Source organism: Staurois parvus, unplaced genomic scaffold (assembly GCF_062004578.1).
Source record: "Staurois parvus isolate SC_StPar_1 unplaced genomic scaffold, SC_StPar_1.0 ptg000422l, whole genome shotgun sequence".
Classification (NCBI taxonomy): Eukaryota; Metazoa; Chordata; class Amphibia; order Anura; family Ranidae; genus Staurois; species Staurois parvus.
Window position 1 is genome coordinate 3,987,167 of NW_028318218.1, and position 24,086 is coordinate 4,011,252.

Sequence of the window (24,086 nt, forward strand, 5' to 3'; positions counted from 1 at the left end):
GCGTGTGCTAATATTGGGCATAAAATGCCAGGATAGCACAAAACCCACCCAAATTACCCCTTTTTGGAAAGTGGACACCGCAAACTTTTTGCTGAGCGGCATGTTGAATCAATAGAAGAATTTATTTTTTACCACAAGTTTTTTGGAAAATGACAAAAAAAAAAAAAATGGACCCCAAAATCCAGAAAGCACCTTCAAGCTTTTTAAAGGGCTTTGTTTGCTCATTTATATCCCAAAAAATTAAAAAAAACCCAGTGGTGATCAAATACCACCAAAAGAAAGGTCTATTTGTGTGAAAAAAAGGACATAAATTTTGTTTGCGTTGCATGATGGTGCAATTACCAGTTTAAATAGAGCAGTGCCGAATAGCAAAAATGGCTTGGTCATTAAGGGGGGTAAATCCTCTGGAGGGCAAGTGTTTAAATATCACTTTATTGTTATTAAAAACATTCTTTCTAGATCAATCTGCAGACAACTAGGGCTTTCTAAAACTGACAAATTAAAACATGGCATCCCTGCCACAGAAAAAAACACCGATAGCACAAAACCCACCCAAAATTACCCCTTTTTGGAAAGTAGACACCGCAAACTTTTTGCTCAGAGGCATGTTGAGCCAATAGAAGAATTTATTTTTTACCACAAGGTTTTGTGGTAAAAAATAAATGACCAAAAAAAATGGACCCCAGGACCCCAAACTCCAGTAAGCACCTTCAAGCTTTTAAAGGGCTTTATTTCCTCGTTACACCTCCTGAGCACTTATCAGTTTCAGAGGCCCTGAAATGCCAAAATAGTACAGCCCACCCCCCCCCCTCAAATGACCCCTTTTTGGAAAGTAGACACTCCAAGGTATTTCCTCAGAGGCATGGTGAGTATTTTGCAGATCTCATTTGTTGCCACAAGTTTTGGAAAATTAAGAAAGAAAACAAAAATGTATTTTTATTTTTCAAAACCTTGTGGCAAAAAATGAGATAGGCAAAATACTCGCCATACCTCTTATTAAATTCCTTGGAATGTCTACTTTCCAAAAAGAGGCCATTTGGAGGGAGAGATGGGTGGAGGGATTGTGCTATCCTGGCATTTCAGGTCCTCTGAAACTGTGATAGGTATTGAGCAAGTGAAATGAGGAAGTTACGCACCTTCAGGCTTTCAAAGGGGTCATTGGATTTTGGGCTCCTGTATGCAGCTAGACTGCCAAACAATCTCACACATGTGATATCCCCATACTCAGGAGAAATAGCAGAATTTTTTTGGGGTACAATTCCACATATACCCATGGCATGTGTGAGCAATATATCATTTAAATGACAACTTTGTGTAAAAAAAAAAATGTTTTGCCATTTTCCAAAAACTTGGGGAAAAAAAATAAATCTTCCATAGACTTTTAACATGCCTCTCAGCAAATAGCTTAGGGTATCTACTTTCCGAAAAAGGTCTTTTGAGGGGTGTTTGTACTGCCTTGGCATTTTAGCACCTCAAGAATTGCAGTCAGAAAGTACTGTAAAAGCGGTGTTAATTCCAGAATATATACCATAGTGTGTAGATGCTTAATAACTTTCACACAAATCAATGAATATACACTTATTGGGATTTTTTTGTACCAAAGACATGTAGTAGAATACATTTTGGCTTAAATATATGACTAAATTTGAGTTTAATATTTTTTTATAACAGAATGTAGAAAATGACTTTTTTTCCAAAATGTTGGTCTTTCTTCATTTATATCCCAAAAAATAAAAAACCCAGTGGTGATCAAACACCACCAAAACAAAGGTCTATAAAAAAAAGGACATAAATTTTGTTTGTGTTGCATGATTGTGCAATTACCAGTTGAAATAGTGCAGCGCCGAGTAGCAAAAAATGGCCTGGTCATTAAGGAGGGTAAATCCTCTGGAGAGCAAGTGGTAAATATCACTTTAATGTTATTAAAAACATTCTTTCTAGTTCAATCTGCAGACAACTAGGGCTTTCTAAAACTGACAAATTAAAAGATAGCATTCCTGCCACAGAAAACTCTCCTAGAAATGTATTTTCCTAATCATATAATTGGCTCACTGGTGCTCACAACAGTTTTCTTCGCTGGGTACACTGGGGATAAACATGTGACTATGGAATGAAGACCCAATCACTGAGGAAGGAGGGAATAAAGGAAGTAGGATGTACAGTAAGTGGAAGCTCCAACAAAAATACAATAGACTGGAGTGTGAAGTGAAAAGCTAATAAAATATGTAACTGACCAAGCAAGAATTTCTCTCAGGAAAATTAGAGTTATGCTTTAAAGAGACAAGAAATGTCAAATCAATCAAGTAGGTAAGAATGCAATGGCATGGTTCATTTGCTTATTTTTTTATTTATGTATTAAAATTGAAAAACAAGACATATTTACTGTGGACATACCCTTGAACATACACATTTCATATTGCGTCTACACAATAAATGCGGCCAATTTGATGGCACTATGCCAGATGTTGCTTTGGTCCACATCATTACTTCCTCTGCTGTGTGTGTTTCACTAGTATTCATTTACTAATAAATATTACCTATGTATTAATGTTATACAGCCTCTTTTCAGCCAATTCTATCAAGGAATGGTAGTATATGGACAGAGCCTTCTGCCAAAATAGTGCTCATAATGCAAATTTGGCCAAAAATACATCTATATAACTACATCGGTAGTTCTATGGACAAAGTTGTAGCAATGTGGAAAGGCAAAGGTTTTGTCTTGGGAATGGTTCTACCCTCACATATAACAACAGTAGGCTACCTAAATAAGAGTGGATATTGTTTTAAAGAGGGGAGCTACTGAAATTTGTAAATACAACCATTTATTTCTCCTCTATGACATCTGCAGAGGTCAAGAGGTTGATTACCAACAAACAGCAGCCTAAGGAGCAAGGAGACATTCCACAGGTATACTGGGTCTGCACCAGGGGCGGACTGACAACTCATGGGGCCCACGGGCAATAGGGGATCATGGGGCCCCTGTGTCCTTGCCCAAACTCAAAAAAGCCTATGAAAAAGGTACCAGGGGCATCTCATGGGGCCCCCTACTGACCCCAAATGGTCAGTCTGCCTCTGGTCTGCACTGGGTCTAGATTTAGTCTGACCTCAGATGCCTATAATCCAGCAGGTAGGCCACCTTGAGGACGATCGTCAGGCAGCAGAGACCTTGACCATTAGCTTAAATACAGGACCACTTTCAAGCATAGGCAGAGCAGCTCCCCAAGGGCCATGTAAGGGAGTGCTACCATTTTTGTATGTTTCTTATACCAGTAAATTATAAATACTTTTTTAAGTGGACAACCCCTTTAAAATGAGTCAATGACCCTCCTCCTATATTATCTTTAAGAAACAGCCTGTAGATGTAATAGTAGAGACAAGAAATGCAATCAACACATATCCAGATCAGGATTTTCCTGATTTGACTACTAAATAAGGACAGTTTGAATGAATTGTTTATTGTTAAAAGCCTCCCTTATGAAGGGTTAGCACCCTACAAGAAAAACACACTTCTTGATATCACAGAGCATTTCAAAATGAAACAAGGGTGGAAATAAACGTTATTCCTCAAAATGTGGTACAATAAATATTTAAAAAAATATCCTATAAAAAACAGTATCACATTAACATAGTCTGAAAATGCCTTCAGCAAGTATACTGTAAATTGTGTTGGGCCTGCCCATAATCTGTTGAGTTTATTTCCTACTCTGTATTACTGGTTAAAACTCTCAGTACCTGCAATATACAGAGAGGTAGAGGCATTCTTTTGGTTTAGATTAATAGTCCCAGAAGTCTTACCTAGCAATTAACAAAATATGTAGGCCTCATGTTCAAAGTACAAGGCCTAAATAAATTGGCAAATAAAAGATGTACCTGTAAAGAAGATTGTAAATACATACTTCTTTTGCTGCCTGCATTTTCAAATGTAACTCCATTGAAGAGAAATACTCCAACAGAATCCCTTCTAAAATCAAATATCTCCTATTGATCCTATGCCCCCCACTGTGCTCATTGTTTCCATCCACCAGCCATGACATCACTACTGTTTCCTGTAATGACCTAAGGGTCAGGGAAGAACCACAGCGCACTACAGGGGACACAGGAGTTCCATACTCCTGGAAGTTCTGATTTCAAAGGAGCTCAGCAGCGGATTTCTTTTAAATGGAGCAGTGTTCCTTGACACAAAAGAGGTGTTTACTATATTTATTACAGGTACAGCTTTTATTGGCAAATGTATGTATATAAACAGCATTCCCACAACAACCATCAGGCTGCTAGCCCTCTTTTTTCCTATCTTGCATTAAAGTTCACATGAAGCCAAAACTTTTTTTCTGTTTTAGATAGAGTAAGAAAGGGCTAACAACCCTTATTGGGTTCTTTTTTTATTGGGAGATTTCCCTGTGACTTCCTATGCTAAATATCCAACAGGATGTAAATGGGAATCTTTTTAAAGTGATGGAAATTTCCATCTAAGACAGTTTCCATGACAACATTTGTGACCATTGGATGCTTTATCATCCACTCCTGCTGTAGAGCCAACTCTTAACATTTTGGATTTCCCTCATTTTCTGCCTCAGTTACTAAGGGGACCAACACTAATAGAGATGGTGGATCTACCTAGTGAGGACAAAAACAGCAAAAAAAGTGAAGGAGGATCCAGTACTTCCCCAAACTATCCAAAATGAAAACAAAAAGCTTTGCCCTTTCATGCACATTATACGAATAAAAGCACAAGTCGGATTGATTGCTAGGGACAGCACCTCCACTGTGGCATCTCTCAATGATGCCTCCAGTTCTAAGGGAATCTAATTAAGTTCATAAGATTGTTGTCCCCACAATTAGTGTATAACACAAAGCTTTAAAAAAAAAACAAAATTTAACATTAGCCACCATGATCACATCTTAGACAAGGGAATGTTATGTTGTATTTTGGTTAACACCAAAACCGTGAAACCTGTAAGAAATATCACTGTACTGTTCAGCTATCCAGCGCCATGTAATATACAGTGTAAGATACATTAAATGTACTCTTATAATGGACTGCTCAGCAGCCTGCTTTAAGGGGCACAATACATTCATAGGACTAACACCACAGGATAGAGTTGGTCTTCATTACACGAGTGACTTTTTTGCTCCATATGCTGTATTCATACTGAAGGGGTCCAGTGAAGAAGTAAATATAACCTAGAATAGGAAATGTTAATGTTATTAGAAACCATTCCAACAGAAACTACTCCCAAACATAAATCTGCTTAAGTATACATAGTCATAAAATTATGTCTGGTTTTCAGGATATAACAAATCCATCCAAAATGCCACAAACAGGATTGACCAAAAATATCAATAGTACCAGGAACAATTCAGGCACCAGAATCTCAGCCATCAGAAACCTGACCATCACACCAATATGAGCTTGTTGAACATTTCAAAACCATGGACTTTATTGTGGATTTGCCCCCCCCCCCTTTTTTTTTAACCATTTTAACAACTTCCACTCTCCTGGGATAACTTTCCACAAGATTATGGAGTGTGCCTGGGGGAATTTGTGTCCATTCCCTCAAGACAGCATTTGTGAGATCAGGTACTGATATTGAATAAGATGACTCTCTTCTCCTCAGACCCCTGCCCTGACGGATAACCTTTGTCTTATTTTCTTTACAGGTGGATGAACTTTATATATTTTTTTTCCTTATCATTTCTTGTTTTGTTTTTTATATTTTTAAAGTTTTTGCTCGGTCTACCTTATGATTGATGGGTTTCAGACACTATTATGGACACAGTTGCTTATTCTCTGGGTAATTATTCTACAAGTCCTTGGGACCTTTTCTGTATTGCAGTAATGCTCCTACTTTTAATGTATGATGATTATGTAACTGTAAAATTTGCATATATTTTGGTCTGACTGGCATTTTTCAAAAAATCTCAGTTTAAAAAAAAAAAAGAACACTTTTTCAAAATCAGCATTCCAATTCATCTCAAAGGTGATCAGTTTGATTGACGTCAGGGCTCTGTACTAGCCACTTGAGTTTCTCCACACCAAATTCATCAAACTTTATATCTCTTTGTTGAAAGACCATAGTTGACTAGCATTAACAGTCCCCTTCACTAGGAACATCTGATTTCAGTATTATGGAAGGATGTCCACATACTTTTGGCCATATAGTGGGTGTAATGGCCAGGTGTCCATAAACCTTTGGCCATATAGCATTTATGTTAGCCAGGCTGGGGTTTACTAGCAGATAGATCTCAAAGGGGAAGGGCTGGGGATGCCTTCTATAGGTCAAGTTGATATTATGCATGAATCATTCAACAGAGGTATCTCAAGAATTTGTCATAGTACTTGTTTTCCCAGTATACAGAGGCCCCATGTGCATTTGCGGCAATTGTTGTTATGGCTGCCTAGCCTAAACCCCCCCCAGCCATATTTTGTTATACATAAAGGGATAGCATTGTTTTAGGAAAAAAAAGGAGAAATAATGGGTCCACATTAAGATTATTACCCTCAGAGGTATAAAGGGTTTGTAATAGGTGCATAAGGTACAAAGTGAAAATAAATGAATGGATATATGAATTAATAAACAAAGAGAAGGATCGGTAGATGACACAGGCAGCCAAATATTTACCGTTTCTCCTATATGCTGCATCAACTTTCTCTCCAATTCCCATGAAATCATCTGCGATGGCTCTAGGGTGGCCTTTATCCCAAGTCATACTTTCTTCATCATAACTACATAGGAACACAAAATCATAGAACACAAATTATAATTTCCAAAAGTAACCATTAATGTACTACTAGAAGAAGGATGCTTACTAATTCAATTTTTTTTTATCTCTACTTAGAGATTTTTCCAGGTGTCTGTGTTTTACTTACTCAATCCTCAGCTCCCACAGGCTCCTCTGTACTGTTAGACCTGGTCCCTTCAATTTCTTCTCCCCTGCACTCTGGTGGTCTAAGGTGCTCTGGGCCGATGCAGGGACCTTTGCCTTGCACTGGACATGAACATACCAAAGCACAGTCCACTACCAGATCATAGGGGAGCAATGTTTGCTGGGGGGAGCAGAGGATCAGGTAATTAAAACTGCTCATAGTATCCCCTAGACTAAACAAACTGTTAATCCAAGCAGTCTGCGGTCAGTACCACAGGAAGGCAGGACTTTTAGTTTTTCAGGAGCTTTGAGAAGTAACATTGTTATCACATCTGAAAAGACTTGGGGTGGCCATTAATGGGTCAAATTATAATTTTTCAGCCAACAAACTTAATATCATATTGAGACTGCAAGGACTCAAAAAATCACAGCGCATGTTGTGATTGATTTATATGTTCAGTTTTCAGGTGAAAAAATTTGATGTTTCCAGTCTAAGATCTACCTTTGCTATCAGATTTACAAAAAGGCCAATGACATTCAGTCTGCTACAGCTGGTGAACAATTGATTTGACAGTTATGGAAAATTATAGTCAATGAAGAAACATTTACCAAAACACCAGAAAATAATTTCAGCCAATATTTCCTGTTTCAGTAGATCACTAATGACTTTGTAGCTTTCCTAAATTAATATTCACTGAACTTTTCAAAGATTTGTTTAGTCACCCTTAGTCCACACAGCAAATAGAAACAACGAAAAGGGTGAAAAGGGAAAAAAAAAAGAAACAAATGCTTTCCTACCTCCAATATTTGTCCCCTGTAAAGAATAGAGTTTTCCCACTGGCAACATTATGAACAGCAGCATCTATAGACTTCAAAGTCTTTGGCAGTCCAAGTTCATGCAGTTTTTTGGGATATCCATCTGCTATATCATAACCATTTATAGCCCACACTTTTTTTCCTGAAAAAAAATAGAAAATATAGTTTCTATGAAAAACTTTGCTTTTTCAGTTAACTCATGTAGCACCCTTCTAGCTTAGGATGCTAGGACAATTTATTGTTTGGCTCCTTCTGTAATCAAGGGAGCAGTGATTGTTTGTCCTGCTCTGTTCAGGGTTTCACAGTCTGAAAGTTTGACTGCTTCCCCCTGTCTCTAGAAGAAGCTTCCAAAGCTTAGGCTGGGAGATTCAAATAACCAGCCTGAATATTTATCAAGCTCCAGCCAATCCCAGGAGAGGAGTGTCCAGAAGGATACTGGAAGGGTGATCAATAGACTGAGGCACTGGAGAGCTGAGTTCTCTCTCCCCAAGAGGGCTTCCAGAGCCTTAGGTGCTGCTGCCCTCAGACAGCCCAAGGACTGTGTAGCTGTTCTTGAAGCCTCAGCGGTGTCAGGGATGAAGGCCTATATGAATTTTCCTAGAAGCTGATTGCAGGATCTCACCACCATCTGGTCTGGAGAAGGACTGTCTCAGTCACTAGACTGTGTTTGAAGGAACATGGAAGATGGCAGCCGTCTTGGTGCCTTGCGAGTAAAGACCCTAAATTGATCCCTGTGACTGTACAGTGTTCTGGAAATCACATTGGCTATCAGTAGTTGTGCATAACAACAGTTAATACTAAAAAAGGAATTCAGAGTAACTATTCATTTCATATCTACATCCAGGTTAAACAGGCTAAACTTATAGTCCCGTTATCATTTGCATGCCAGCCCATTCAACTTGTCTTGGGCACCCAATTAAGGTTCAATGCACAGGATCCACTTATCAATATGAGGCTTACAGGCAGAACTATGATCAGTGTTTTCAGTCTATTGCCCTGTGAAAATGACTACAGGAATTTTGTCATTAATCTTGTTTTTCCACACTTGCATTGGCACTGAGAATGTAAGAAGTCCTCCTTCAATATTACGTACACTCGTCCAGTAAAGTAGTGTATACAGCATATATTTCTCATAAACTGCCCTGGTTCAGAATTTAATCTGGGACCACCCTCATATTTTATGTCAATCTCTTTAATGGTTACACTACCTAAAAATAGCATTTTAGTTTAGTTTTGTACTTTGAATTATATGTTAGCTTTTTTTGAAAGAGTCTAGTAGTAAGATATCCCCACCAGAACGCCCAAACCTACACAACTGCTGCACCCACTAATAGGTTTAATCACGGTGTCATGTTCCATTGAGAAATTCTCAATAACATACTGTAGATACATAAACAGGGAATACAGCTGCAATAGATGGTTTTGCCATTACTTTGTGAAAGTAGGTGAAGCCAAAACCAATGCATGAAAATTTCACCACTTGAATCTCTGAATGAAATATGATTGGAGCTCACAGCAGGCATTTAACTGGACATAGCAGTTGTGTTTGGGCCTTATGAACGGATGGACTCAGGGGCTGTTACATCTTCTGCACTTTCTATGGTGACACTCTAGTCATTGACCTATGTTTGACATCATTCTGCAGATTCTAGTGTATATTTTAGGAAATTACTTAATGAAATCAAGAGAACAGAAACCCACCTCGGAATATATACACAAGATCCTTCTGTGGGTATTCATATGCTGCATCAATTTTATTGGGAAGTTCAGGCCAGAAAGATTTAATCAAAGTTAACTCTGCATCTGTCATCTGTGGGTGAACCCTCCAAAAGAATCTATACAGAAAAAGATATACAATGGTCACATCAGAAAATGTTATATATGTACACATCATAAATGTAATGATTAATGGATATTCCTTTCGTGTGGTATTTAAAGTTAATTATTCCATTCTCCTAGCATAAACATAGTGGTACACTCATGACCCCACTCCATCAGCTGTTTCATATGCATTCCTCCTTTCTCCGAAATGTGCAACCCAAGGAGACTAAACAATGTTTTCTAAAATGGAGATTATAACTTTATTTTGTCAAAAGTCAACAGCTAAAACCTCAATTGCATTTCTAACCACCCACATCCTCTTTTTCCCGTTAATGATGTATTCAGAGACATGTAACTGTCACAGGAAAGGGGCAGTGGTGTCTTTGACAGGTGGACTATGACTGACAGGCAGCTTTTCCTTGTGCGAGAAGCAAGATGGCAGCACCCACTGGGGAAATTGCTTGGGTACCTAGGATCAGACTAGAACACAACAGCAGAACAGCAACAGACTAGAAGTCTATATTCAATGACACAGGCTGATGTAATAAAGGAGCTGAGAATGTTCACTCCTTTAGTAAATCAGACTCATTATTCATGGATGAGTTATTTATAAGCTAAATAGTTTATATTTGGAAGTAGTTTCTGTAAATATAGGCTAGGGAAGGGATTTCTTTAAGATTGTAATTATGTATATGTACTTTCAAAATGCTTTTTTTTATTAATGGGCTCCACCTATATATTCTGGATAATGGGTACAGGTTTTTGTTTACCTAATCAAGTATGCTGTGTTTTGGCCTGAAAATTACATGAAAGAGCAGGCACGTTGTTTAGCCTGGTCAAGTGTAAAGGCTACACTATACATTGACCGAAATGTGGCCAGTTCAGCAGGGACTGTCTAAATTTCTATCCATGTACGGGGAGGCTGGATGTACAGAACTTGATCTACCGACTGACTTCTGTACAATCAGCCTTTTTTCTTTTTTGCGAACAATCAGCATTTGACCAGACTAAACTTGGCAACTTCTACACCTGCCTATCCAGCTTAATCCATATGACTGCCAGCATTTTCACACTAAAAATATCTTTTGCCTGTAGGGCTTCCTGTCCCCTATTCTAATCCCATTGCAGTCTCGCCCATAGATATTACATCAGAAGACATTACAAAATGCTCAGATTAGAGTTAAATTAAAAGGAAATTTGAAGGGGAATACATAATTAAAAACTGAAACCAACCTGTCTTTAAAGATAAACCTTTCCCCTCTGAGTTCAGTTATAGCATCGATCTCCAGTGCAGGATCACACTTCTCAGGAGTTATTGGATGTTTGTGGTTGGGGTCTTTGTTTCCAGGTCCTATAAATAATATCAAAACGCTTTTGATTTGCTTGAATAATTTAATACAGATGGAAAGAGCAGTCCTGTGTTGTGAGCCATTGTAACTAATCTGAAATCAACTTCCACTGGTATGACTAAAGCAGGCTTCTAAACAATGAAATCTGATCACAGGGATTACTGGACTTCAGACTTTTTATGACATGATATTAAATAACGCAAGCCAGCAAATGTATTCTTACTGCACTTTATAATGCAACTGTACAACTTTAACACTCATCTCAAAAATCTTTAAACCCCCATTTGGTCAATCAAATTATAACAACTGCACTGACTGATTTATAGACTACCCCTGAAGTTCCAAACTTTCTAAACTAAACAAAGTGCCGGTTCACTGTCCTTCAGACTTTGAGGTAAACAATGCCTCAGACTTGGTGGTTAGATAGAGTAAAAAATTTTAATGTAATGCTTGTGGTCAATGGGAGTGCCTCATCAATGTCAGTGAAAGGAATAGTGCCCCATCGTTAGTATCAAGGGGAGGAATAGTTTCCCATCTGTGGGAGGAATAATGCCCCATTATTAGTGTCAGTGGGAGGAATAATGTCCCATTGTTGGTGTCAGTGGGAGGAATATTGCACCATTGTTGGTGTCAGTGAGTGGAATGGTGTTGCATCACTGACATCAGGGGGAGGAATTGTGTCCAACATTGGCATCAGTGGGAGGAATGATGCCCTATCATTGGTGTCAGTGTGTGTGCATGTTTGTGTGTGAGAAGGTGGATGGGTAATTTTCCATTGTTGGAGTCAGTGAGGGGAATTTTGCCCCATCGTTGGTCTCAGTAGAATGAACTGTGTCCATCGTTGGTGTCAGTGGGAAGAATACATGCCCTATTGTTGGTGGCAGTCGAGAATATTGTGTCCAATAATTGGTATAAATAGGAGGAATAGTACCCCATTATGGATGCAGTGGGAGGAATTGTGTCCCATTGTTGGTGTTAGTGGGAATGATGCTTCATTGTTGGTGTCTGTGGGAGAAATAATGCCACACGGTTGGTGTCAGTAGGAGTAAAAATGGCCTGTTGGTGGTGTCAGTAGGAGATATCATGTTCCATCATATTATCAGTGGAAGGAATTGTGTTTTACTCTGTCAGTGGGGGGGATATTGTTCCAAGGGCTGTATAGAAGCCGGCAAAGTCTGCAGTTTGCGGACCACTAGTTTAGCCAATCTGAGCTCTGAAAATTTTACCTTACTCAGCAATATAAAGATATTTGAACGGTGTGCTAATAAAGACTTTGTGTGAACCTGTTATATAAAATTAAACGTCTGACCTATATAGGCCTTGCGGCTTCACATCTGAGCTATGACATAATCCCCACCCTAAAATCTTTCAATACAATACTGGTTTTTCAGGGGCAAAAGAAAGGCACCCACATTCCAACATAGAGGATTTACGGTCAAGTGCTGAGTGACAGTTCAGGTGAAAAAGAGAATTAGGACACACTTAAACATGCTCCTAGGCCACTAGCATTTGTTAGACATCTATTTTACTATGGCAGGTTCTCTTTAAAGAGGAACGCTAGCCCAGATACAAAGCAGAATATAATTTTAAATGGATAAACTGTCAACATTACTTAACCCCTAGACGCCGAGTGCACGCAAATATGCGGCCTCTTGGCGTATGGGCCTTCATGCCGAGTGTCCGCATATTTGCGTGTCATTAGAAAATACATATGTGCTGAGAGCGCGCGCCCTGTGCGCTCCCAGCACATATATCCATGACTCATGGAACGGTGCCGATCTCCCCTTGCGATCAAGACCTTTTCCGATCATGTGACCACTGTGGCAGCGAATCGCGGCAGTCACATGACCCTAAATCCCCACCCGCCTCCCGGCTTCTGAAACTCTTAAAGGGTTGGGAGGCACAGGCACAAAGGTAGCACTAATTTTTTGCTAGACGAAAGGGAGGTTTTAACCCCTGTCAGTTTTTGCCATCTGAGTCATCCATTAGAAGAGTTCTCTGCTATTACTGTTCTGGAGTCAACCCAAAATTTGGGATTTTCTTTCACTCTTGATGATAACCATAAACAGGACAAAAAGAGAGGGTGAGTCTCCCTAACAGGGTACAGACAGCAATAAAACCTGACAGGTGTTCTAATCCCTCTCCACTCTTTTCAAAACTAATTTTTGCTCTTAGTTATACTTTAAAACCAGTGAAAGCTTCTCCTACATTCATACAGAAAGAGCAGCTAAACTGGAACTCATAATATTTTCTGATACTCTTTGTGTCCACCTTCACTAAATCAGTAATAGCTGAATCATAGGAGGTGAAATTTTGATGAGAGGCTGTTGAGGAGAAGTAACAAAACAGAAAGTAAGTCAAATTTCTTTTAATGGACTATGGCAAGTAAAGTCATGTTACAATTACTTTGTAGAAAGGAATGCAATTCTATACCCATCATGTGGTTATGTAGCCATTTGTTTCAGTGCTATAAAAGGCTCCACTCACCATACAGCTCCTGGATCCCCTGTACATCATCGTCAGGAAGGACAAAGCTACTGGTTTCAGAATATGTATAAACTGGATACATAAGCGACCCTGGATCCCTGGAGTGGTCCAGACCAAGGGCATGGCCAAATTCATGAGCTGCCACAATAAACAGATTGTATCCTGCAAGATAATGGAACAGATGCTGGAATTGTGTTTATATTCATAAAGTGTTCAGCCTTTTACAATGCTGATGAGTTTGCACTAAGCTTATGGACTTATTGATTGTAAGCCAGGTTTGTTTTACTACACAATTTTGTACAATATGTTTTGTATTTATAGGTATTACATTGTAAATTTTGGAACTGTTTTTTTTTGGTACACCTTATTAATTTAAAATCTTTAATTGAAAGGTCTGTTTTTTAAGGCCAGATTTCAGTTCTGGTTGTTCATAGACCAGCTCCAGATGCATTTATAGGGTAACTCCACTTTCATGAAAAAAATGTAGCAAAAAAAGTAATAAATATTATACATTTGCAACTCGAGTCATATTGTAATTGACTGTTATTAAAAAAAGCCTTTGTTTTTTCATCTGTAGCGCTATCATTTTGTGTAAAATGCAATGCAATATGCCTATCTGCAAGAGTTCTGTAAACAGATGATGTACAGAACGTCCCTCCCCCCCCCCCCGAAAATGTAATTTCCTGTTTGTGTGATTGGCTTACTGATTTTCCCAGGTCATTTTTCGTGAGATATTTTTGAAAGGAAATCCTATCTAAAGGGATGTAGCCCCTGACAATTTTCTCATTAGAGCCCTGCAGATGCAGCAGCTGACTGATAATTATGAAACCACTCCCAGATTCCCTTTGTACATGTACACAGACAAACCAACAGCTATTTCTTCAGAATAACAAAAGGTAGGAATCTGCAACAAAGTTTGTTAAAATTCTTGCAATGTATCACCCAGGGGGGGAGGTTTATTTCCTCAACAAAAGTGAAGTTACACTTTCAATTCATATTTAATTTTTTTCATAAAAGTCCTACACAGAGCAGTTTTTCAAAATGATTTTTGTAGTCTGGTGTTATGTATCAATGGAAGCTTTACTTTTGTAGCTAAATCGAATTTAAAACTGTACATTACTTTGCACCCTTATGTGCTTCTAACCAGCTTGTACATAAAAACAGAGATTATTGGTTACCACAGATCTCCATTTGTGTCAGTTTAGCCTACAGTATATTGGCACCATATTTTCATTAAAGTATGCTATATACAACTAAGTATTTGGCTTTTTGCTAAATGGAGTAGGGATTAGCCAGAGAGGGATCATTTGGACACAGTTGGCCAGCTTGAACATATTTTTGCAATTAATGTCAGCCAAGAATCCCTGTTTTTATGTAAAAGTTTGAAAGAAACATCTAAGGGTGTATAGCAGTGTGCATATTGTTCCAGTTCTATTAAAAACACTTTGCAGTCCAAGGCTGTTTTTTGTACCCCCTAAAGCCACTAAACAGACAGACAGATGGACACATAATGAGAGCCTTCCTATGTCTAATGTCAGTAGCCCACCCATATCATTTACCTTTATAGTCATTGGTGAAATGTTCATCATCATCAAAATGGGTGTCCCCTCCAATTTTTTCACCAGGGGGGAAAGCATGAGCCAGCAGGCCATTAGGGCCATCAAAAGGATAGTAATCTCCATGTTCTAGAGAAAAGAAAGATAAAAGTGTGATACTTCAGGCAATATAGTTCAAATGTATACAATGTATCCAAGTGGATTGTGCCATGTATTAGTTTAAATGGCTACAGGCAAAGTATAATAGGAGAGTAGAAAATCATGAGAATTACACTCTATTAGGAGGTACAATGCCTTCACTAAACTCAAAATTAGATGCTGAGGTTTGAAAATGATTAATTGGTTGAATACATTGATTCTAAAACCATCTTCAAACCAAACCAACTTCAACTTTTTCATGAACACTATTTGGATCATGGCATCCAATGTCAAATATTTAAAAGGAGAAGTACAGCCAAAGCTCATTTGGCTGTACTTTTTCTGTGGATCACAGGAGTGCTGTTTGTTCCGTACTCCTGTGACCCATTTTCAACCTACAGTGGGCTAAGGTTTGCTGTCAGCTGATGTTACTCAGCTAGTCCAGGCTGGGGTAAGATTGCATCAATATGGTTGGGATCCACCTAGCGAGCCGCTGAAAGACTAAGCCAGCGGCTCCCTCTCCCTCCAGAGTCCAGCGTTCCAGTGAGTGCTGGGATGGAGCAGAGCAGACAGTGGTGGCTGAGAGTCACTGCTCTCTATTTAGAGCGCCAAGGAGAACTGAGTGATCAGCAGTGTCTGATCGCTCAGTTCTCACGCCTTAGAGCTAGGGGACAGATCCGATCTGATCCACCTATGTAAGTATGATTTAAAAAAACAAAACATAGTTCTCTTTTAGGGGACATCTTTATAAAGCTACCGTATTGCCTTATTAAGGCCATATGGTTACTTTAAAAAAACAACTGCACATGTATAAAGCACAGCAATGTTTTTACAAATGTGTTTAGAAGTCCCAAAGCCAGTGGAGCCCAAGTTAAACAGAGAGAACTCCATAAGACACTGCAATCTCCATACCACAGTCTTTAAATTATGAATGGGCTGTAAAATGCAGCGTAGTGAAATCATTGTTATAAATGGAGCTCCAGGTGGCTTCTTTTAATGACTTAAATGGAAAAAGAAGCCAAATCTCTGAGCTAAATTGACCTTTTTTAATTTTTTTCTGGTGATTTCTCAGTTTTATATATATTAGAAGCATATGAATATATTTTTCTTAGATTTGCCCTACCTTTCTTTCCAAAGGCTATCATGATATCGGCAGTGCCAGAGCGCAGTCTGGTGAAATTTAATGGAGTAACATCACTCCATACTTTAAATGCCTTTTTCATAGCTCTATCCACATCTGCATGGGTTAAATCAGGGGTGTAGTTAACAATTCTGTAAAAAAAAAATAAAATAATTTAGTACTAGGCAATACAATTAAAATTCTTTTTTATTGATCAAAAACTTTATTGTAACATGAATGAGTTCACAACATCAAGTCCAAACACATCTATGATTATGCCGGTTGAGAAGGAGCAGGGTCTGGTGAAAGGCAGTGTGCTGAAACATGATATGATCCTACTGCATCGCACCGCACAGCATCCACTGCATTGTGGCTGGTGTGAATAAACCCGTAGTCCCGGTTCACACTTCTGCAACTTATCATGTGACTTGTGGCACATAAAGTCGCATGAAAAGTCAAAACACATTCATTTCAATGGGTGGCGTCTTAATCAATGTAACTCAAGTCACAGCAACGAAGAAGGTTGCTGCACTACCTTTCTGCAACACTGGTGCAACTTAAGTGCCATAGACTGCAATGTTAAATCACAAAAATAGCAAGTAAGTCCCACAACTATGGGGTCACAGCAGTGTGAACTGTGCCTTAAGGAGTTGAATGTTAAAGAGAAGCCCAATACACATAAATGTCCATCTGCACACTTGTGTACCCTATAAACCACTATAGAAGACAATGCTCTACATATAAATCATGGCTGAAAATACCTGTATGTGAGATTCAGTCTGGGCCATTTGAGCTTCCGTGGGAAGAAGTTGTATTCACCAATATCAGGAACTCCACATCTTGGCTGTTTCATGATGTCTAAGGTTTCCTCGTCCAGTTTTCCTGTCACTTCCAGTCCGAAGAAAGATTGCATTTCTTTCAGCTGAGCTTGAACACTTTTACCACCGCTACGCCTCAGAATTCCAGCTGGGTTAGCAGGAGAACTATACAAAGTGCTGAGATATTTCTATAGAAGGAAAATAATTTGTAATCATTTGTACTGTAAACAAATATATAAAAATGGGCTATGTGTCTGATGAAAATGTTGCCTTTTAGCACAGAGGATGCATAGGTATTTGAATGCTGTGCCTAAGTGAATATTACATTGTCATGTATAAGTAGTCATAGTTGGCTTTAGACACTACAATATCAACAATGAAATCTGACATTCCTCACTGAAAACGTGAAAATTCTTTAAAGTAGGATTCCAGGTTTCAATTAACTTTATATAGTGCATTTAGGCCAAGCTGGCCTTAACAAACTATTTCCATTACTAAAGAATGCAGCCATTACATGTGCTATAATATACTTTAGTAGCTTTAGCTAGTTGTGTTTCAGCAGCAGTACAGGCAACTTTCCATCTGCTGGCAGAATCAAAGAGAGTGCTTCTTTGCATTCAGTAGAATTCTTGTATTTTTATCAATTAATTAGCCGAGATGGGGGGATGACATCATGACTTCCACCATCTGATGCAGCCTCTTTTCAGCCAACAAACCCATCAACTCTCCCCCGCATTCCCCCTTAAATTTTTTCATTAAAGAATGTTAGGTAGGAGGGGACCAACTGGGCCACTTCCTGATCGAACTTTAGCTGGTATTCAGCATTCAGACCCATTTTAGTTATTGTAAGTTTGTCTGATTGTGATTTTGTACGGTCTTTTTTTTTCTTTTAGAATATCTGTCAGGGATCTCCTCGATCCCTGCCGCGATGGTCCCGGCGCAGGCGCAGTGCACCGCCCTGTGCAGGGACACGGGCACTAGGTCCGGGCCGGCCGCGGCGTTCGAGTTCGCGCATGCGCAGTAGAAGCCGCAGCCGCCCGCTGGGCACCAATGGCAGCGCAGGGCGGGATATTTAAATGGCCCTGAGCTGTCATTCAGTGCCTTCTGGTCTTCCCTACATCCTGTGAACCTGTACCCTTTGTAAGTTTTGACCCGGATTATACCTGACCTTGCTGCTTTCTCCTGTTCTAACCCTTGCTTTGCCTGACCTCTCTCCTGAATGCCCCTGATTGGATTTGACCTGTTGTTGCTGACCTGGCGTGTGACCCGACCATTCTATGCCCGCTGCCTTGTACCTTGCCGTCCACTCTGTTACCAACCCGGCCCGTCTGACCTTGCTCATCCATCCATCCATCCCTTGCAGTGGGGTCTTCTGACCTCCTCACATCAGACTCTTCCCCGTGGGAGCCCTTGGCGTATACTACTACCACTGACGGACGCACCCAGTAGTCACGACCTGGTCTCGGGGAGCTCCAAGTCCATCCCCACCATCAGGGGCCCTGGTGAACCAGCACCCTGGGACTTAGATTCCGTGCGCTGGGGACGCCTATTCAGTGGAGTGCTAGTGGTACCGCCAGGCGGTCCCTTACAGTACCAGAAGGCCATGACTGAGTCTAGAGGAGGGCCCTCGCCGCTTGAGGAGATCTGCAGGCACCTGTCTAATTTGACACAGGCCGTATCGGCCCTGCAGGATAGAGGTCAGCAGATTGAAACCCAATTCCAGACCGGAGTAATCACGTTCCCTTCCCCATACTGTCGGGTATACTGCCGCACTTCGGGCCCGGGGGCCCCCCAAATCCTCCTGTGCTCTGAGGGGGAAGCTGAATTAAAACAAGTAATCCCTGCAGTCTACCATGGGTTTCTAGATGTGTTCAGCAAACGGGGAGCCGATACTCTACCCCCCACCGCCCTTATGACTGTCCCGTTGACCTGTTACCCGGCTCAGAAATTCCTTTTGGGCAAATCTTCCCCCTTTCAGAGCCCGAATTGGGGGCCCTAAATGAATATATCGAGGACAGCCTCCAGAAGGGGTTCATCCGCCACTCCACTTCACCGGCGGGGGCGGGAATTTTCTTTGTTGAAAAGAAAGACAAAACCTTAAGGCCGTGTATCGATTACAGGGAATTGAACAGGGTCACGATAAAAAACCGTTACCCACTACCGTTAGTACCAGAGCTGTTCCAAAGTTTAAAATCAGCAGTGGTTTTTACCAAGCTGGATCTGAGGGGGGCGTACAACTTGATTCGCATAAGGGAGGGGGACGAGTGGAAGACGGCCTTCCGCACCCGCTTCGGCCATTTTGAATATCTGGTCATGCCGTTCGGGCTGTGTAATGCTCCGGCCACGTTTCAACACTTTGTGAATGATATTTTTAGGGACTTTTTGGATGTCTTTGTTATCGTTTATTTAGACGACATTCTGATTTTCTCCCCGTCTTTGGGGGACCACAGAATACATGTAGCAAAGGTATTGGGGCGATTGCGGCAGCATGGGTTGTACGCCAAGGCAGAGAAATGTTGTTTTGAACAATCCAGCATTGCCTTCTTGGGCCTGATTATCTCCACCGCGGGGGTCGCGATGGATCCCCAGAAGGTCGCAGCAATACTGGATTGGCCTGAACCCACAGACAGGAAAGGCCTCCAACGATTCGTCGGTTTTGCAAATTTTTACCGGAAGTTCATCAAGAACTTCTCGGGTCTGGTCTCCCCCATTACTCAGCTAACCAAGCTGGGAACCCGGTTCAGATGGACACCAGAAGCGCAGGGAGCTTTCGAAGCCTTGAAGAAGCTGTTCACTTCGGCACCCATTTTGGGTCACCCAGACGCCGCCCTGCCCTATATCTTGGAGGTAGATGCATCGGAGAATGCGGTAGGCTCCATCCTCTCCCAACGAAAAGGCACCAAGGAACTGCTCCATCCTGTGGCATTCTTCTCACGGAAGCTTACCCCAGCGGAGAGGAACTATGATATCGGTGATCGAGAGCTACTAGCGATCAAAACGGCGTTAGAGGAATGGAGGTACCTACTGGAAGGTGTGGTGCACCCCATCTTAATATTTACTGACCACAAGAACTTAGAATATCTGAGAACCGCCAAGCGTCTACGCCCGCGACAGGCGAGATGGGCACTATTCTTTTCAAGATTCAACTTCCACATTACGTACCGGCCTGGATCAAAAAACACTAAGCCGGATGCGTTATCACGGATGTACGAAGACGCCAAGGAGATCCCAGTACCCGACACCATCCTGTCCTCGGGTAACTTCTTAGCCCTTCAATCGGACCTTCGTTCCAGGCTAATGGAGGCATCCACAAACTTCTCTACCCCAGGCGGAGGGCCGCTCCAGAACAAGGGGGGACTCCTATGGAGGGAAGATCGAATTGTGGTGCCGGAAGAAGCCCGAACCCTGGTCTTGGGGCATTGCCATGACCACCCGATGGCGGGGCACTTTGGCCCAGAAAAGACCCTGGAACTTCTCCGACGCTCATTCTGGTGGCCAGACATGGCTAAGGATTGTAAGGGCTATGTAAGGTCCTGTGTCACCTGCCAGAAGAACAAACCAGCAAGAAACAAGGTTTGGGGTCTGCTGCGACCCTTACCTATTCCTGAACGGCCTTGGCAAAAGATCTCATTAGACTTTATAGTCGAGCTTCCGCCATCCCTAGACCACACGGCAATCCTGGTGGTCGTGGACCGCTTGTCGAAGATGGCCCACTTCATCCCGTTGAAGAAAACCCCCTCGGCGGCCGAGACCGCGCGAGTCTTCATTCGTGAGGTAGTAAGGTTGCATGGGGTCCCCGAAGACATTGTCTCGGACCGGGGGGTCCAGTTCACGTCAAGATTTTGGAGAGCACTGTGCAAAGCCCTGGACATCAAATTGTCTCTCTCCTCTGCGTTCCACCCTCAAACTAACGGTCAAACCGAAAGGACCAATCAGACCTTAGAGCAATACTTAAGATGCTATACTTCGTTTACTCAAGATGACTGGATGCCACTTCTACCTCTAGCGGAATTTGCGTACAACGCCCGCCACTCAGCGACAGGACAGTCCCCGTTCTTTGCCAACTATGGCTTTCACCCAGTCTTCCTCCCGGATTTGGTCTCGGAATGCCCAGTACCTGCAACGCAAGATGTGGTAACGTTTTTCGCCGCGAACAATAAGAAGCTTCAAGAGGCCATCAGTCGGGCCCAGGAAGACTACAGGAAAGCATTCAACAGGAAACGGAGAGGAGATCTGGTATTGCGGCCTGGGGAGAAGGTTTGGCTGGCGACGTCCAATTTAAAGATGCTTTGCCCGTCAAAGAAATTGGGACCCAAATTTATAGGCCCCTTCTGCATTAAACGGATGGTTAACGAAGTAGCCTACGAACTCGTCCTCCCTGACACGCTCAAGATCCACCCAGTCTTCCATGTGTCCCTGCTGAAGCCAGTGGTCCCAGATGCCTTCCCTGACCGGGAATCTAGACCCCCGGAAGCAGTAACGGTCGAGGGAGAAGAAGAATTTGAGGTTGAAACAATCCTGAAGTGTCGAAGGAGGGGAGGCCAGACCCAATTCCTTATCAAATGGAAGGGCTATGGCCCTGAGGACAATTCTTGGGAACCAGCCCATTAATGTCCATGCACCCAGACTTGTCCGGAGGTTTTTTCGCGATCACCCGTGGTGGAGAGATCGGGTGGGCATCTGGAGGCTGCCCGTAGGGGGGGGCAATGTCAGGGATCTCCTCGATCCCTGCCGCGATGGTCCCGGCGCAGGCACAGTGCACCGCCCTGTGCAGGGACACGGGCACTATGTCCGGCCGCGGCGTTCGAGTTTGCGCATGCGCAGTAGAAGCCGCGGCCGCCCGCTGGGCACCAATGGCAGCGCAGGGCGGGATATTTAAATGGCCCTGAGCTGTCAATCAGTGCCTTCTGGTCTTCCCTGCATCCTGTGAACCTGTGAACCTGTACCCTTTGTAAGTTTTGACCCGGATTATACCTGACCTTGCTGCTTTCTCCTGTTCTGACCCTTGCTTTGCCTGACCTCTCTCCTGAATGCCCCTGATTGGATTTGACCTGCTGTTGCTGACCTGGCGTGTGACCCGACCATTCTATGCCCGCTGCCTTGTACCTTGCCGTCCACTCTGTTACCGACCCGGCCCGTCTGACCTTGCTCATCCATCCATCCATCCATCCCTTGCAGTGGGGTCTTCTGACCTCCTCACATCAGACTCTTCCCCGTGGGAGCCCTTGGCGCATACTACTACCACTGACGGACGCACCCAGTAGTCACGACCTGGTCTCGGGGAGCTCCAAGTCCATCCCCACCATCAGGGGCCCTGGTGAACAAGCACCCTGGGACTTAGATTCCGTGCGCTGGGGACGCCTATTCAGTGGAGTGCTAGTGGTACCGCCAGGCGGTCCCTTACAATATCATTAATTATGAAAACAATACCTTTATAGATTTCAAGATGGTCACTCTAATACACTTCTCCCTTTTAAAACATGATACCTCTGGCAAAGTTACAAGTTAGGAGCATGGTGAAGTGACATACTGGAGTGGGGGAATCCATATATACAAATAAGCGCATATAGACCAACTCTTGATTGAGAAGGTCATGGCTGTCTGGTGAGTTCTCAGTAGTGGTGGTGGTACATGGAGGTGGAGTAGAGCACAAGGAGCAGAAAATGGAAGTGGTGGAATTGCATGAAGCACTTTATTTCACACAGGAAAAGTTATACATTATGGCATTTTGTTGTAGAGGAACTATTGCAACTTATGGATAATGGACTAATTTGAAGGATATACATGACGTTTTTCATAAACTTAAGAAGTCATAAGTTTGTACAATATAGGAAACACGTGGATATTTGTCATTTTGCACTTTATATTTAAGTAAGCGCTGTATATTGTGGGTTAGATTTGTTTTTACACACTATTGTGCCTATTACAGCAGCTATTGTGAACAGGGGGAGTCAATATAGCGCAGGTGTTGTTGTTTATATCCATTAAAGGATCAGTTCACCTTTACAAAAAAGAAAAAGGGTAAAAGGTTTTGCAGGTCAAAAAATATGGATTCATTATTTTTATTTTGTTAGGGACCTGTAAAGCATTACACTCACAATCAGAAGATCATGGATTTAATGTCACGGTCCTGCAGACTATCTGAGTAGCTGTCTGCCTATACCTCCGATACAGGCAGACAGTTATTCTCTGACAGGAAGCTCAATGAAATGAACTACCTAGATCAGTGGTTCTCAACCTGTGGGTCACGACCCCTTTGGGGGTCGAACGACCCTTTCACAGGGGTCCCCTAAGACCATCAGAAAACACATATTTCCGATGTGTAAAGAGCAGCTACTGTGTAGAAAGCAGCTGCTGTGTTGAAAGCAGCTACTCTGTTAAAAGCAGCTACTGCGTTGAAAGCAGCAGTATTGGAGGTAAAACGACACTCATGAATTATAATTACTGGGTAAATAATTTTATGGTTGGGGGTCACCACAACATGAGGAACTGTATTAAATGGTCACGGCGTTAGGAAGGTTGAGAACCACTGACCTAGATTGATCAACAGAGCCCTGGTAGTGAATTGAGAACTACATGCCCACAGCCGCAAAGGCTGTCGGGACTTGTAGTTTTTCCTCTCACAGAACACTGAATGGATGATGTGGCCAGGCAAGCAGAGCCCGGCACGGTCAGGTTTATTTCAGATCGTGACAGCTAGTGGGGAGGAGAAGATCCAAAGGATCTGAGGGGGAGTGGAAGCCAGTGTATCTGTAACATGGATGTAACATGTTACAAAAGGTGAACCTATCCTTTAAGTAGTGGATATGTAAGAATTCTTTTTGAAATAATCAAGATATTGTTTAGTGTCACTTTAAGTAAAAGGCTTTCAAAGGATTCAGTGACATCTAAGTTATAAGCAGGAAGCCATGACCTACCTGTGCCAAGCGAAGGTCATTGTCGGTGAACTCTTCACTGTCATCCTGAGGAATGGGGACTGATAGATAACAGCCCAGTCCGGCCAGCAGTAGTGCGGCTCTTAGCACTGCAGGGGTCATGTTTGGCTTCTTCTTCTGAGAGTCTTCTGTGGCTGTCTGCTACAAACAAGGCTCCTTAAATAGTATGAGGGCCATGAGTC

At 41.9% G+C, this 24,086-nt stretch overlaps 1 protein-coding gene across 1 annotated transcript; it reads right to left on the bottom strand.

Annotated features, from left to right (window-relative positions):
- Positions 1-2,327: 2,327 nt before the first annotated feature.
- On the bottom strand, positions 2,328-24,086 carry LOC149454624 (collagenase 3-like). The gene is made up of 10 exons (XM_089687274.1): positions 23,887-24,086; positions 16,913-17,157; positions 16,155-16,303; positions 14,897-15,022; positions 13,338-13,499; positions 10,735-10,852; positions 9,382-9,515; positions 7,663-7,822; positions 6,621-6,724; positions 2,328-5,181 (listed from the first exon to the last, which is right to left on the bottom strand). The coding sequence occupies exons 1-10, from the start codon at positions 24,004-24,006 to the stop codon at positions 5,081-5,083; spliced, it is 1,419 nt and encodes a 472-aa protein (XP_089543400.1). The 5' UTR covers positions 24,007-24,086; the 3' UTR covers positions 2,328-5,080.